Source organism: Rhodotorula toruloides, assembly GCF_000320785.1.
Source record: "Rhodotorula toruloides NP11 unplaced genomic scaffold Scaffold17, whole genome shotgun sequence".
NCBI lineage: Eukaryota > Fungi > Basidiomycota > Microbotryomycetes > Sporidiobolales > Sporidiobolaceae > Rhodotorula > Rhodotorula toruloides.
The window spans coordinates 336,219-350,001 of record NW_015622977.1 but is presented as its reverse complement, the minus strand read 5'-3'; the positions used below and the strand labels follow the sequence as shown (position 1 = coordinate 350,001).

The 13,783-nt window shown below is 61.8% G+C and overlaps 6 protein-coding genes across 6 annotated transcripts; 3 read left to right on the top strand and 3 right to left on the bottom strand.

Moving 5' to 3' along the window:
- Positions 1 to 183: 183 nt before the first annotated feature.
- RHTO_02280 (uncharacterized protein) lies at positions 184 to 2,559 on the top strand (the record flags this gene model as incomplete). The annotated part of the gene is made up of 6 exons (XM_016415957.1): positions 184 to 462; positions 524 to 1,000; positions 1,060 to 1,570; positions 1,625 to 1,742; positions 1,810 to 1,853; positions 1,919 to 2,559. 6 exons carry the CDS (start codon positions 184 to 186, stop codon positions 2,557 to 2,559), a joined length of 2,070 nt encoding a protein of 689 aa, XP_016272040.1.
- A 474-nt stretch (positions 2,560 to 3,033) lies between these two features.
- Positions 3,034 to 3,709, bottom strand: RHTO_02279 (uncharacterized protein; the record flags this gene model as incomplete). The annotated part of the gene is made up of 3 exons (XM_016415956.1): positions 3,034 to 3,128; positions 3,183 to 3,496; positions 3,561 to 3,709. 3 exons carry the CDS (start codon positions 3,707 to 3,709, stop codon positions 3,034 to 3,036), a joined length of 558 nt encoding a protein of 185 aa, XP_016272172.1.
- Positions 3,710 to 4,139: 430 nt separating this feature from the next.
- Positions 4,140 to 6,843, bottom strand: RHTO_02278 (formin binding protein; the record flags this gene model as incomplete). The annotated part of the gene is made up of 9 exons (XM_016415955.1): positions 4,140 to 4,178; positions 4,279 to 4,641; positions 4,710 to 4,949; positions 5,005 to 5,328; positions 5,388 to 5,675; positions 5,731 to 6,385; positions 6,444 to 6,462; positions 6,524 to 6,767; positions 6,841 to 6,843. The coding sequence occupies 9 exons, from the start codon at positions 6,841 to 6,843 to the stop codon at positions 4,140 to 4,142; spliced, it is 2,175 nt and encodes a 724-aa protein (XP_016272108.1).
- Positions 6,844 to 7,196: 353 nt separating this feature from the next.
- On the top strand, positions 7,197 to 9,779 carry RHTO_02277 (protein phosphatase 2 (formerly 2A), regulatory subunit B; the record flags this gene model as incomplete). Its single annotated transcript, XM_016415954.1, has 9 exons — positions 7,197 to 7,265; positions 7,378 to 7,414; positions 7,662 to 7,898; positions 7,978 to 8,367; positions 8,427 to 8,591; positions 8,680 to 8,941; positions 9,029 to 9,290; positions 9,605 to 9,629; positions 9,688 to 9,779. 9 exons carry the CDS (start codon positions 7,197 to 7,199, stop codon positions 9,777 to 9,779), a joined length of 1,539 nt encoding a protein of 512 aa, XP_016272060.1.
- Positions 9,780 to 10,571: 792 nt separating this feature from the next.
- RHTO_02276 (NAD-dependent epimerase/dehydratase) lies at positions 10,572 to 11,873 on the top strand (the record flags this gene model as incomplete). The annotated part of the gene is made up of 5 exons (XM_016415953.1): positions 10,572 to 10,836; positions 10,892 to 10,923; positions 10,984 to 11,264; positions 11,343 to 11,693; positions 11,759 to 11,873. The coding sequence occupies 5 exons, from the start codon at positions 10,572 to 10,574 to the stop codon at positions 11,871 to 11,873; spliced, it is 1,044 nt and encodes a 347-aa protein (XP_016272034.1).
- A 324-nt stretch (positions 11,874 to 12,197) lies between these two features.
- Positions 12,198 to 13,574, bottom strand: RHTO_02275 (WD repeat domain 89; the record flags this gene model as incomplete). The annotated part of the gene is made up of 6 exons (XM_016415952.1): positions 12,198 to 12,254; positions 12,307 to 12,445; positions 12,506 to 12,633; positions 12,697 to 13,006; positions 13,060 to 13,162; positions 13,223 to 13,574. The coding sequence occupies 6 exons, from the start codon at positions 13,572 to 13,574 to the stop codon at positions 12,198 to 12,200; spliced, it is 1,089 nt and encodes a 362-aa protein (XP_016272112.1).
- Positions 13,575 to 13,783: the final 209 nt, after the last annotated feature.

The window sequence follows — 13,783 nt, the reverse complement described above, 5'->3', positions numbered from 1 at the left end:
CTCCGTCTCCAAGCCGTTGCCTCCCGTCCCGCTTCTCCTTGTTCTGCTTCGTTCGAGGTTCTCCTGTCCACGAGGGACCTTCAGTACGACGCAGCAGGCATTCTATGCAGTAAAAACGTCGGAGCCGACCCTCGTCGACCCTCTCTTCTCTCTTGACCTTCCCCACCTCCTTCACTCGCCACGATGTCTCTCGCCACGGATGCAGACGCCCTCTCCAGCTTGCCCGTCGACCTCCTCACCGACTCGCTCCTCCCCGCCTTTCCAGCCCACGACCTCGTCTCCCTTGCGCGCACCTGCCGACGCTGGCTCGCGTTCATCACCTCCGAAGGCGGACCATGCGAGATCCTCTGGCAGCGCAAGGCCGTGAAGGAGATGCACTTCCCGGCAGTCACGAGCGGGCGCAGGTCGGGCTGGTACAGGCTCTACGCGAGGTTAGCCTCCTCGTCGGCTTACCTGTGGGGCGTGAGTTCTGGCGCTCTCTCACACGCTCGAACGAAGCTGACGAGACTCTCGACACTCGCAGCAAACGAGCAACGGACGACTAGGACTGCCGACGCAGCAATGGGAAATCGCGCGCATCTCGTCCCTCCGCACCCGTATCGTCCGCGACGCCCTCACCCTCCCAACACGCATCGCTCTCCCCTCTCCACCCGTCTCGCTCGCGGCAGGAGGATGGTCCTTCCACGCTCTGACGGCGGACGGACAGGTGGTCAGTTGGGGACAGATGTCGGGCTTGGGGATCCAGTCGGAGGATGCGCGGCTTAGTGCGCCGAGTAGGGTGCTTAAACCGACTGTGCTGCCGCACATGAGGCACGTTGGACCGGTCAAGCAGATCGAGGCGGGGAGGGGACATGTCGTGATGCTTGCGGAGGACGGAAAGGTTTGGGAGATGTGGACGTTTGGGAGGGTCTTTGAGGTGCGCGACGAGGCGGGTCGGTGGGGTACGGTCAGCGAGGCAGGAGACGTCGGACGGCAGGTAGCACAAGTAGAAGCAGGATGGGTGAGCTGACCGGTTGTGCATCCCGCTCGAAAAGCTCGCTAACTCGGCTCGCTACGCAGGACCACTCGGCCGTCCTCACAGACACCGGCGACGTCTTCATCTGGTGGCAGCCAGCTCCTGATGTCCTGTCGCAAGCCGCCGCAGAAGCAGGCGAAGGGTCGCTCCAGTCGCCCGCGACCGAAGGAGTCGCCTTTCCCCTCTCGCTCGACACGCTCAAAGCGCCACCTCTGCCGTCCACAGCGCGCTCGACGAGCGAGAAGCTCACGCTTATCGCTTGCGGCGAAGACTTCGTCATTGGCTTGTCCAACCTCTCGAACGTCTACTTTCTCGACATCTCGCCCGTCCCGCCGCCTCGCAACCCGAATCCCGCCAATGACGAAGCCGACGATGCACAAGCAGGCCGAGCTCGTCTCGAACAAGCCTTTCTCCGGGGCGACAGGAGCTGGCGGTTGATGCGCAGGTTCTGCGACGTCGACGAGCTGTCGAAGCTGGAGGGGTTTGGGACGAACGGTGTTGCACCTGGGACGCACATCACGCATGTCTCGGCGCACTTCCGCTCGTTCGCTGCCTGTGGGTCGCACACCGGGGCCAGGCAAGCGTGCTGCTGACAATCCGTCTTCGCAGACTCGGTCCCGTCGTCCGCAAGCCCAGAAGGCTCGATCGTCCTCCTCGGCACGAAAGACTGGACAGAAGCAACCGAACCCGAAGTGATTCCGGAATTGCAGAACATCGGCGTCATCAAGTATGTCCAGCTGGTTCCGCTTCGCCCCCTCGTCCTCTCACGTGCTGATTTCCCTACCCTCGCGCAGGGTCGCGCATGGCGATTACCACCACTTGGCGCTGACATCGAACGGTACGTAGCGTAACGTGCTGCATCGGTCGCGAAACTCGAGCTGACGCCGCCTGCTGTCCACGCAGGACGCCTCTTCTCGTGGGGAGCGTACTCGGCGGGCGCTCTCGGTCTCGGACACCCGCAGCTGGCCCACACGCCACTCTCGCTGCCTCCCACCGGACCTGAGACGCCCGACCCTCAACCCGACGTCGAAGACCGTCTCCGCCCTCACCCCATGCCGCGCATCATCCGAGACGACCAGTTTAACCGAACGCGAGGCGGGTTCCATGGGATCCGCGTACCCACGCCCGCTGCTCGACCTGCTCAGCCACCCGAGCGCATCGAGAAGCCCACTCGGATCCGTTTCGCTGGCGAGGAGCAAGAGGGGGACGATGACTCGAACCAGCCTCGTTCGAGCGGCAAGTTTGTCTATGCCGTCACTGCGTCAGGCTGGCACAGCGGTTGTCTCGCCGTCGAGCTAGCAACGACATCGGCTAGTGCAGAAGGCGACTCTGAGCCCGTCATCCGCCCGTCCAGCGCGGAAGCGGACCAGCTCGCACAGCTTCAGCAGCAGGCGGAGGAGGAACAGCTCAATGGCTCGCGGAGCTGGTTTGGCAGGCTTGGAGGCGGGTTTCGGGGTGATGGGGTGTTCAGGGTTGGATTTGCGGGACGAGGAGCGATGAGGGGAGGTGCGGCTGGGAGGGGCGGCGGGGGCGGTCAGGCGTGATTGCCGTACTCTTAACTTTGCAAGTCGTTGGCGTAACCATCAAGAATCACGACGTCGAAGAACCTGCTTTCCGATCTGTTTTCTGTCGCCGGCGAAGCCGTTTCTCTCGCAGAGCGTGAACGAGACGTGAGCGGGAGACAACTATGTGCACTCCATGACTGGTAAGCTGCTTGTAGAGAGGAAAGAGGGGAACGAATGCGAAGAACTGCGAGAGGGAAAGATGCGAGTGCGAGGCGTGCGAGGGCTATTCACAAGTGGTACAAGGGAGGCGCGGGTGGTGTATCAACGATGAGTGCGAGAACGAGGAGAGGACGTGTAGGAGAGAGAGAGAGAGAAAGCTATGTACAGCCCGAGTGTTGACCGGAATGGAGTGAGGGAAATGATGTCATGAACTGGAGAGGACGAGGACGGCGATGGTCGACGTTCTAGCGTTGACGAGAGTAGAACAAAAGCCTTGCGACGGTCGAAACGCGTTCACTGGCTCGAGCGACGGTGCTGGAGACCCTTCTTCCTCTGGAGGTCGGCTTGGAACTCGTCGTAGCGGGAAGCAGTGTATTTGTACAAGCCAGCTGCGAGTCAAGTGGTCAGCAGCTGTATGTACCCGAGGGAGCAGCAGAACGCACCTCGGTAGCGGCGGAGGGCGTCGTCAGGCTCGTCGACCGAGTGCCTCCTCGTCGAGAAGGACTCCTCCTCAGGCATCGCGCCGACGGACGGAGACTCGAAGCTGTCCTGGCGGTCGTGGTAGCCTACACCTCCAGGCCCGGCGCCGGGCGTGTTGCCGGTAGCAGAAGTGGGAAGAGCGGTCGAGATGGCGGCGAACGACTCGAGGGGCGAGGATGCGAGGTTGGGAGATGCAGAGTCGCCCGACGACGACCGCGAGGGGACGCCGTCGCTCTGTGCAGGCGGGAGAGGCTGGGCAGTCGCAGCAGCGGCGGACCTAGTGGTTGGGGACAGCGGCGAAGCGGATTACGAAGGTCAGCGGAGGATGGTCGACTGCGAACGGCGTCGCCTGGCGTGGGAGCAAGGGCTCACATGGCTGGCGCTGGTCGAGAGTGTCGAGAGTGAAAGATCTGGGAGTGTACGGCAGCGGACGAAGGGGCGAGGGGAGCGTGACGAGGACTTGAAGGTTCGGAGAGAACGGTGAGCGCATTTTCCCCCTCTCTCTTCGCACTTCGTCACCTCGACCGACCCCTTCGTTCTGCTTAGCGGCGTGTCCGGTAGCTCAGGAACGCTTGCGGAACCGGCGGAACAGGAGCGCCGGTCAAGCCCTGCCCTGCCGCTCGTCTGGTCATTCGCTTTCTTCGCGCCTCTTGCCAGGCCGTTCTTGCGGAGGATCGTCTCTCCTGCGTCTCTTGCGGTGTCATTCTTCCCACTGGAGCACGCCCAGCGAAGCAAAGCGAGAGGCGCGCCTCGTCAACGAGCGCAAAGGAGAGGAGCGACGGCAGATGTCATTTCCCTCGCTCCCCGCCGAAAGAACAGCTCCTCTCGTCATGAGCCGAGCAGGGAAGCGCAGCCATCAGATAGTATTGCTTCATTGAAAAACACCTCGGGCGCGGCTGCAGAAGCCGGAAACTGCGACGCTAGAGCTCCCCCTCCTCCTTGTTCACTCCTCGAACCACCTGCTGGACAAGTGGGAGCAGGCGAGATCGTCGGGACAAACGTCAGTACAGGCGTCAATGAGCTGGGGCAAACAGCGAGGAGAGGACGTAAGGAGCGCACCTTGGTGACGTCTCCGTTCTCGCCCAGGCGAGGCATCTTCCGCTCCCTCTGACCGTCCTCCTCCGCCGCACCTCCTGCACTCGCCTCGTCCTGCTCCTCAGCTCCGCCCGCAGCCCTCTTGCGCTCCCCGGTCCTGGCGTCCTCGCCGTACGGCAACTCGCTGCTCCTGCTCAACCTGCGTCGCCGGTCACGCTCATGCTCGTGTTCTTCGTCTTCGGGAATGTGCGAGCCACGCCGCCTGCTCGACCGGTACGACGGGTCGCGCTCGCCTGCCCTCTCCCGCTCGGCGTCGCGCTCGCGCTCATACTGCCGGTCTCGCTCGGTGCGGTCGAGGTCCATGGCTTCGCGTTCCGCACGCTTTTCCTGCTCGGCACGACGGAGACGATTCAGCACGCTCACGGCTAGAGATGGACATACAAAGCGGGACACACCTTCTGACGCCGGACAAACTTCTCCCAAGCCGTCTTCCTCGCCTCGTCGTTCCCCTCGAGCGCCGCCCACTCGTCCGTCTGCTCAACAAGCGGGACGACGTCCTCCCATGTAGCGGTGTCGACGTCAATGGGCGGGTCAACCTTCTTGAAGGCGTAGCGGAGGTCGTCGACAAGGAGGCGCAGCTTCTTCTCGGCTCGTCGGCGCTCGTCGCGGGCGTGGCGGACGGCGCGATGGTGGAGCTACAACGACGAGGGGTCAGCGCGGGACTAGTACGACAAGGGATGACTCGCGCACCTTCTCGAAGGTCGCCTTGATCGCTCCGTAGTCCATCTTCTCCACGCGCTCATCACCCTCAAGCGCCTTCGCAAACTCTTCCTCCGTCGTCTCCTCCTTAACAACCATCCCCTTCTCCTTCGCAACAGTCTCAATGAGAAGCTGGTCCTCCTCAGCGCGGATATCGAGCTCGTCGACAACATCCCAGAAGAGGTCGAGCGGGGAGGATCCGGGTTGGCCGAGCAAGGCGAGGTAGCGCTCGTCGTGGTGGAAGAGAGGGTAGGCAGACTTCCAGGTCGCGCCGGCGGTGATCTGATCGGCGGCGACGAGCTCGGCGAGCAGGGCCTGCGGAGTAGACGTGGTCAGTCTCGAACAAAGGCTGCATGAAACGGGACCGCGCGCACCGAAAAGTCCTCGCGAGCCTTCCTCGCCTTGCGTCGCTTCTCCTCGGCAACCCTCTGCTTCTGCTCGACATAAGCCTGCTCCGCACGCCGGACCTCGTCCTCAAAGACGGTGAGCATGTCGATAGGCTCGATGCGCTGAAGCTCGGGGTCGTGATGCCATTCGGGCGTGCGCTGGATAAGCATCCGCGCGTCTTGCCAGCGGACTGGGCCGGCGAGGTCGAGCTGGAGAGACTGGAGGATGCCCGTGAGCTTGTCCATGTTGCGTCCGCGCGTTTCACGCTTGCGGGTCTGATCGTTCACTGGTGTCAGCGAGTGAAGCGGGATGGGAAGACTGGTAACGCACCTCCTCGTCCTTGCGCAACTTGGCGATGAACTCGTCGAAGAGGATTTTGCGCTCCTCGTCGTTCTTCGGCATCGCCCACGCATCCTTGCACTTCTCGCGCATGACGCGCCTGCCCCTCTCCCAGCTCCACCAGCTCTTGACACCCTCCTCCATCATCACGCCTCCACCCAGCTTGTCCATCGCCTTGAACCAATCCTTCCTGCACCTCGCCAGGCTCTTGTCGCGCTCCTGCCTCTCCCGCTCGCGCTCCTCGACGAGGTACTTCTCGAAAGCGGCTTTACGCTCCGCGAGCGTCTTGAGCGCCTTGTAAAGCGGCTCGGTGATGGCCTCCTTCATCACCATCTCCCATGTCCAGGTCGACGTGACGCCGAGGTTGCGCAACATGCCCTTGAATGCAGCTTCTGCTTCGGCATGCGTGGCAAACGTCACGTTCGTCGTGGCGGCAGGAGCTGGGAGAGCAGAAGGGCGAGGAGGGAGGAGGCCTGGACTGCCCGCGCCGAAACCACCTGGAGCGACCAGCGCGCCGGTATGAGGAGTCAAGCCGCCAACTGGAGGAGCGGGAGACATGGAGCCAGCAAGAGGAGACTGCTGGCGGTAGGCGGCGGGACCGGTTGGCGGCATGACGGGACGAGGAGGAGTTGGAACGGCGGGCGTGCTGTGAGAGATCGTTCGTGTCATACTCGACGAAGGAAAGGAGTTCAGAGGAAACGAACCTGTGACGGGCCATGATCTCTGCGGGCAGAACATCTCGTCAGTAAGCGAACAACGACCGGCAGAAGAACGGAGAGCGCACCGCTGACATCCTTCGGCGTAGTCCACGTCGTCTCCTTGGTCGTGGCGTGTACCCAATACTTCCTCCCTCCCGTTTCATACTCTTTCCACCCAGAGCGGGTGATCTCGAGTTCGAGGGGTGTCTTGAGGTCGTCCGGCTTCTCCCAGACCGATCCCTTCTGCGGGTGCGACCAGTACGGGCGCCCGTCTGTCGGTGAGATATGCTTCGTCCACTGCGAAACTGCTGGCGGCGGGGAAGCGGATGCCTACGGGTGCAATAGCCCTCATGTGAGTGGGGAGGACGAGGGGTCGCAAGAGGACGGGGAAAGGCGTGCGCACCATGGCTCGACTCGTCAAGCTCGTGCGAGTGCGATGAGAGTGGCAATGAGCTTGTCAACCGCGGTCCCAGCGAGCAGTGGTGAGCTGGAGTGGGTCGAGCTGGTCTCGAGGAGGAGCGACTCGCCTCGACCCGCAACAACTCGCTCACGCACGCTCTCACGCTCAGTCCAGCTCGTCCAGCGCACAGCCAGTGTGCCACAGACACCGACTACCACCACCGACCCCGCCGCCCGCTTGTCGCGCACCTCCGGCTGCTCCTCATCGCTTCCTGCCACCTGCACCCGCCAACTCGACGCCCACCACTCTCCAGCTAGTCCGTGCAGCCCGCCAGTGACGGACTGGACACCCTCGACGCAATGGCATCACCGACACAGCTGTCCGCGGATGAGGCGGGATGGAGGTTCGCCCAGTGCTTCGGCGACAAGGTCCGTCACTCTCGCAAACTCGCGCCGGGCGGGCAGTCTCGCTTCGTCAACGGGGCCAGGCTGTCTACCTGGGCATGTTTGACAATGTACTGACCCACCTTGACGTCTACAGGGCGAGGTTGAGGACATCACGGAGGCCGACATCATCTGTCAGTCGCGCCTTTGTCGCCGCTTTCCTCTCGATCCAGGTCACTTGGCGAGCTTTCGGCGTCGTCGCTGTGACCAGCGCTATTATCGGCATCGGGCAGTTCCGGTTGGGCGGATCCTGGTTGAAAGGGAGGCGAGATCGCTCCGGGTGGGGACAGCCTGCGCTCGGAAGTCGAGTGGGAGAGGGTGTCGACGCAGCGAACGAGACGGCTGAGGACAGTCTTCGCTGACTCTCCTTGACCTTTGCAGCGTGCGTCGAGTTTGACCACACCGGCGACTACCTTGCGACAGGCGACAAGGGCGGACGCGTGGTCCTTTTCGAGCGCAACGAGCACAAGAAGGGCTGCGAGTACAAGTTCTACACCGAATTTCAGAGCCATGAGCCTGAATTCGACTATCTCAAGTCGCTTGAGATAGAGGAGAAGATCAACAAGATCAGGTGGTGCAAGCGGCAGAATGCGGCGCACTTCCTCCTCTCGACCAACGGTGCGCATTCCCGGCTCTTTCCCTACACTGCGCAACCCGCACTGACCCCTGGAGTCTCCCACTCTTGCCCGCCGCGCAGACAAGACGATTAAGCTGTGGAAGGTGTTTGAGAAGTCGCTCAAGGTGGTCGCCGAGAACAACGGTTCCGCCGCAGCTGGCAACGGCCCTCCTTCTCCTCCACCCGCCGCCCTGACGCAGCCTATTCCCGGTCTCCCCTCCTCCACCTTCCCCGGCTCACCGTCCGGCTCAAACGGCGCCTCGTCCGCAGACGGCCAAACGCCCTTCCTCCGCCTCCCGCGCATGACCTACCACGACACGATCGTCGCCGCCGTGCCGAGGAAGGTCTATGCGAATGCGCACGCGTACCACATCAACTCGATCTCAATGAACTCGGACGGCGAGACGTACATGAGCGCCGACGACTTGCGGATCAACCTCTGGAACCTCAACATCTCCGACCAATCATTCAGTACGCGCGGTCTTCTCTCTTTCGAGCTTATTTTCGGCGCTAACGGTGTTGCCCGACAGACATTCTCGACATCAAGCCCGTCAACATGGAGGAGCTGACCGAGGTCATCACGGCGGCCGAGTTCCACCCGGTCTCGTGCAACCTCTTCGGCTACTCGTCGTCAAAGGGGACGGTCAAGCTCGCCGACATGCGGGAGCAGGCGTTGTGCGACAAGCATGCGAAGAGTGGGTCGCAACACTTGTACCGGAGTCGCGGGTTCTGCGCGCTCGCTCGCCACTTACTGACTCGCGCAAAACCTTGTGACGTCCGCAGTGTTCGAGGAGGAGGAAGATCCGTCGAACAAGTCGTTCTTCTCGGAAATCATCTCGTCGGTGTCGGACGTCAAGTTCAGCAAGGACGGACGGTACCTCCTCTCTCGCGACTACCTCAACCTCCGGATCTGGGACATCAACATGGAGAACAAGCCGGTCCAGACGATCAACGTGCACGACCACCTCCGCAGCAAGCTGTGCGACTTGTACGAGAACGACTGCATCTTCGACAAGTTCGAGTGTACGTGGTCCGGCGACGGCAGGTGCGTGCGCAGCGGAGCGGTCGGATGGCGCTGACGGAGCCTCAGAACGCCTCAGAAACGGATGCGCTGACTTTCGCTCTCCCGCAGCCACGTCCTGTCCGGCTCGTACAACAACTTCTTCCACATCTACGACACCGCAGCGACACAGGACATCGTGCTTCAGGCGGACAAGTCGGCCTTCAAGGCGAAGAAGATCGGCGGGAACAAGAACAAGGCGGGTCCGGGCGGAGCGGCGGGCAAGGGTGGCAAGAATGGAGGCGCGGCGGGCGGCAAGCCCTTGATCGATACGGAGAGCATCGACTACAACAAGAAGATCCTGCATGCGAGCTGGCACCCGCGTGAGAACACGGTTAGTCGCGACTTTTCTCCTTCTCTTCCGCCGACGACCCTTGGCCTGTCACGCCGTCCGCCTCGCCTCGACGCCGCCTTGTACGTCTCACCCGCGCCTGAGCAGTACTCTCTCGACGATCGCACCGACTATGCGTCCATTTTCGCCGACCTTGCGACTCGACACCTCGCCGTTTTGCGTCGCGACTTGCTGTCCAACGCCCGACCCGCGACGAGCCGCCGGCGGACATCTCGCCGCTATGACACGCTCAGCGCGGCTTGTCCTACCGTTTCGAGATCGCTCGCTGACGCACAACCACTTGCTTGCCTGCTCAGATTGCAATCGCGGCCGTCAACAATCGTCGGTCCTCTCCCTCTCCCCCAATCAAACGCTAGCTGACAATCCTCCTTCTCGGCAGTCTTCATTTACGCGCAGCAGACGCCGTCCAAACCCGCATCGTCGTCGAACGCATCAAGTGCAGGAACAAGCTCCGGCTCAGGAGCGCCCTAAGATGCGCCAGTGGCCGGTCCTCTGCCCCTTCGCCTCGTTCTCCTCTCCCCGCTCTCGTCCATCTGTCCATCTCGTTCATACCGCCACGTTCGCCCATCGCAACTACCCAGTTTACGCTATATCACGCCTAAACCCCCTTTCATCCCTCTATCCGCCCCGCCATCGCATTCACACTTTCCTCGCCTTCGCCTTTCGTCACATCTTGCTCCCTTGGCTCGGTCGTCTCGCCGTCCCGCCGCCCGCCAACCCGCCGCCTGTTGCCCTCGCCTGCGCCCGTTCAGCAACTCTTCTCTTTCGTTCGACCGCCTGCATTAGCCGTTCTTCCTAGTCACTTCCTCCTCGTACATGTGCATTATTCCCCTTTCGCTCGAAGGCGTACACTCGCGACGCAGTAGCTCGACAGGCGACGGATCGACTTCTCCCTCCCCCTCCTCTCTCCCACCATTCTTGTTCCCCTCCCTCCTCTTTCCGTCTCTACGAGACCGACTCGACTCCGCCAAGACAAGAACTCGTGATGTCTTCCGCTCTCTCTCTGCCTCTCTAGTACTCGCTCGAAATACAAAGTTTGTCGAATTGCCTCCGGTGCCGCCGTCCTCCCTCTTCCTCTCCCGGCTCCGAGAAGTCGATGCGCCTCGAGCTGAGAATGACTTCCGTGAGCTCGGCAGCCCTCAGCAGCAGCGACTCGCTCGCCAGCGCCCCCACGCTTCTGTTCGCGGCTTCCGCTCTCCGCAAGGGATGTTCTTTCGTTCAACCTTCTGCTGTTTCCTTTCGCTCGGGCCGCTCTCTCTTGCGATGTCGAAGCCTCTCGTTCTGGTCACCGGCGCTTCAGGCTACGTCGGCGCCTCCGTCGTTCACGCTTTCCTGCGAGCGGGCTATCGAGTACGAGGGACGGTGCGGAAACAGGCGCAGGCGGGTGCATGGCGGTATCGCTTACCTCAGTACGACGAGGAGAGGCTGGACTTTGCGATCGTCGAGGACATGGGCAGGGAGGGAGCGTACGACGAGGCAATCAAGGACGTTGAGGTTGTCGTGCACACAGCTTCGCCGTTCTTCTTCGGTGCGTTCGTCTGAGCATGCAGGACTTCCTGAGGCTTGACGAGTTTACGACGCAGGCTACACCGATAACGAACGGGACATGTTGCTGGTCCGCCTCGTTCTGCTCTTCGACCTTCGCAACTTGCTGCTGACGATCCGAGCACTCTAGCCTGCCGTCAACGGCACACTGAACATCCTCGACGCCGCGCATCGGGCTGGCACTGTCCGCCAAGTCGTTATCACCTCGTCCTTTGCCGCTTTGCAGGACTACCACCGCGGTCCTGACCCGACAAAGGTCTACACGGAGGAGGACTGGTGTCCTCTGACTTGGGACGACGCCGTCAAGGAGGAGAAGGACCAGGTTCTTGTCTACGTGACGAGCAAGAAGTACGCCGAGAAGAAAGCGTGGGATTTCATCGCGGAAAAGAAGCCGGCGTTCTCCCTCACTACGTGCGTTGCCCGTCATCCTCCTACGCTGAGCCACCACAGTGACCGAGCACTACGTACTGACCGGCAAGCACCTGACAGAATCCTCCCCGTCTACGTGATCGGCGCCTCGGAACAGCCTCTCCAGTCTATCGACGGCCTGTCAACCTCCGCGTCCTGGATCCGCGAGTTCATTGACAAGCAAGAATTACCCAAGGCGCCGATACATGCCATGGTCGACGTGCAAGACGTCGCCCTTGCGCACCTTCGCGCCGTCGAGAACGCCTCGGTCGCAGGAGGCAAGCGGTACCTCGTCGCGGCGCATTCCTTCAGCGGGTCCGAAGTTGCACATATCCTCCGTCAAGCGTTTCCCGAGCAGCACGAACGGTTTCCGGACGCGGGAGGCGAGCCGGGCTGGGACAAGGAGGAGCCTTGGAAGTGGGATACAAGCCGGTATGTCGCAGACGTTTTGTTCTGAACCTACAGAGCTCCGTGCTGACTCGCCTGAGGTGTCGCAGGGCAGAGACGGATCTAGGCATGCGCTGGAAGCCGCTGGAGCAGACGATCCGAGAAGCGGCGGAGCAGGTTTTCGAGTTTGAGCGACGAGACAAGCGGGCGTGCGCTGCATCGTAGACGGTCGAGGCGAGTACAGCAAGGAGGCGCGTCTGTGCAGAGGTGAGGCAAGTCCGCGGAAGGAGGCAGGCCCCAAATCCTGCAAACGGCCGTCCTCGACGCTTGGGGAGTAGCAACACCGTCCAATCGGATGTGCGGAGGAGGCTTAGGAAAAGGGAGGGATCCAGCCGCGTACGGGTTGATGGCGAATGGCGAAAGGGGAGGAGCCGAGGAAAGATGTGCAGGCGAGGCGAGCTGGCGAGAGGGGCGGCGAAAAGCAGGCACCCAAGCTTCTAGCTAGTGTTCGACCGCCTCCACGATCGATGCTGTTGGAAGAACGGCGTTTCAAACCTGCCAAAGACAGATCTGCCCGTCTTCTCCGCCAGTTACGACTGTCGAAGTCTGCAAAGCAAAGGTCAGCAAGGGGCCGGTGCAAGTCAAGGGCAATGTCTACCGCTGCGTCCAGATGCGCTGCTCGGACGATGTCCCGGTGCCCCTTGCAGCCATAATTCCGCCGGCTCGTCTTGCCCGACAAGACCTGCTCAAGGTACCACGACTCCTTGTCCCGCGCGTTGATGACGGCGACGTCGCCACTGCGGAGATAACCCATCCGTCAGCCATGAAGTACACGCGAAGGAGGGATGCCAACGCACGCGATCGTTCCCGCCAGCAAACACACTCCGCCGAGCGCTTCGTTGTAGTGTGCACCGATCATGTAGTCCGTCCGCCATGGCTGAAGCGCGACGTCCCGAACGTCGCCAAAGTCGACGAGCTGCTCTTGCTGCGAAGCCATTACAACCTGTCAGCTACAAGCGTCGACAAGCAGAAGTCGATGGGCGCGCACCTGCTCGATATCCCAATACTGCAGAGTCTCTATCGTCGTAGCTCCGAATACGCCCTTCAAGTCCTGACTCGCCTCTTGTCCCGCCAATGCCATCCAGCCCGCATGCGCCAGACTTGCGCCGACCTGCGACGTGCTCTGAACAGCATCGTCCTCGTCCGCTATCCGCACGTCGTACGTGTTGATGAGCCCGTCGACGGATGCAGAGAGGAGGGCATGAGAGAGCGAAGGAGAAGGGTGGAAAGCGACGGCGGTGATGTCGTCCGAGTGCGCCTCGGTGTACGTATGTTGCAGCTTCATCGTCCGCAGGTCCCTGTTCTCGTCGAGGTCAATTGGCAGTCTCCAGTCTGAGCTGGAAAGACTCACCAGATGTCGATCATCGCCTCGTACTGATGCAACTCCGTTCCGACCGCGAGCGCCGAGTGATCGCTGCTTTGCGACGCGCAGAGATACGCCGCCCGTGTCTTCCCTGCGAGCCAAAGCTTGCGTCAGCGACCCGTACGCATCGCAAGCAAGACTTCAAACGCACCCTGAAGCTTGAACGCCTCCTTCGACAAGTCCCTCGTGTCCCATGCCGACACCGATCCATCTTTCGCTGTGATAAAGACCGCATTGCTCCCTTTCGCACCCGCAACAATGCTCGTGATCCCTCGCTGGGTCGTGTTCAGCTGTGCGAGAGGCTGCAAGGAGGGGGAGAAGGCGCGGACGGTGTCGTCGGAGCCGAAGAAGAGGTAGCCTTGCGAGAAGGGGACGGTCTGGAGGACGTAGGGGGGGTTGGGGCCCGCATCGGGTTTGAAGGGCGTCTGGGCGACCAGGGCAAGCGGGGTCGAGGTCGTGCTCGGGTAGAGGAGAGGAGGAGGGAGACGAATGCGGTGGGCCATTCTAGCTGGAGCAGCACCTGCAGCAGTCTCTCAAAGTACCGTGAGAACTTTCTAGAGCTAGCTGAACGTCTTCGAGCCGAGTGAGCGGAGTGGAAGAGGGAGAGAAGCGAAGTCCACTGATGAAGCGGTTTCTTGAGGGTACAACGGTGGGGACGGGCTTTGAGTGGCAGACGGTGCAAGAGCATGCTCACGGGTACGTGAGAACACGG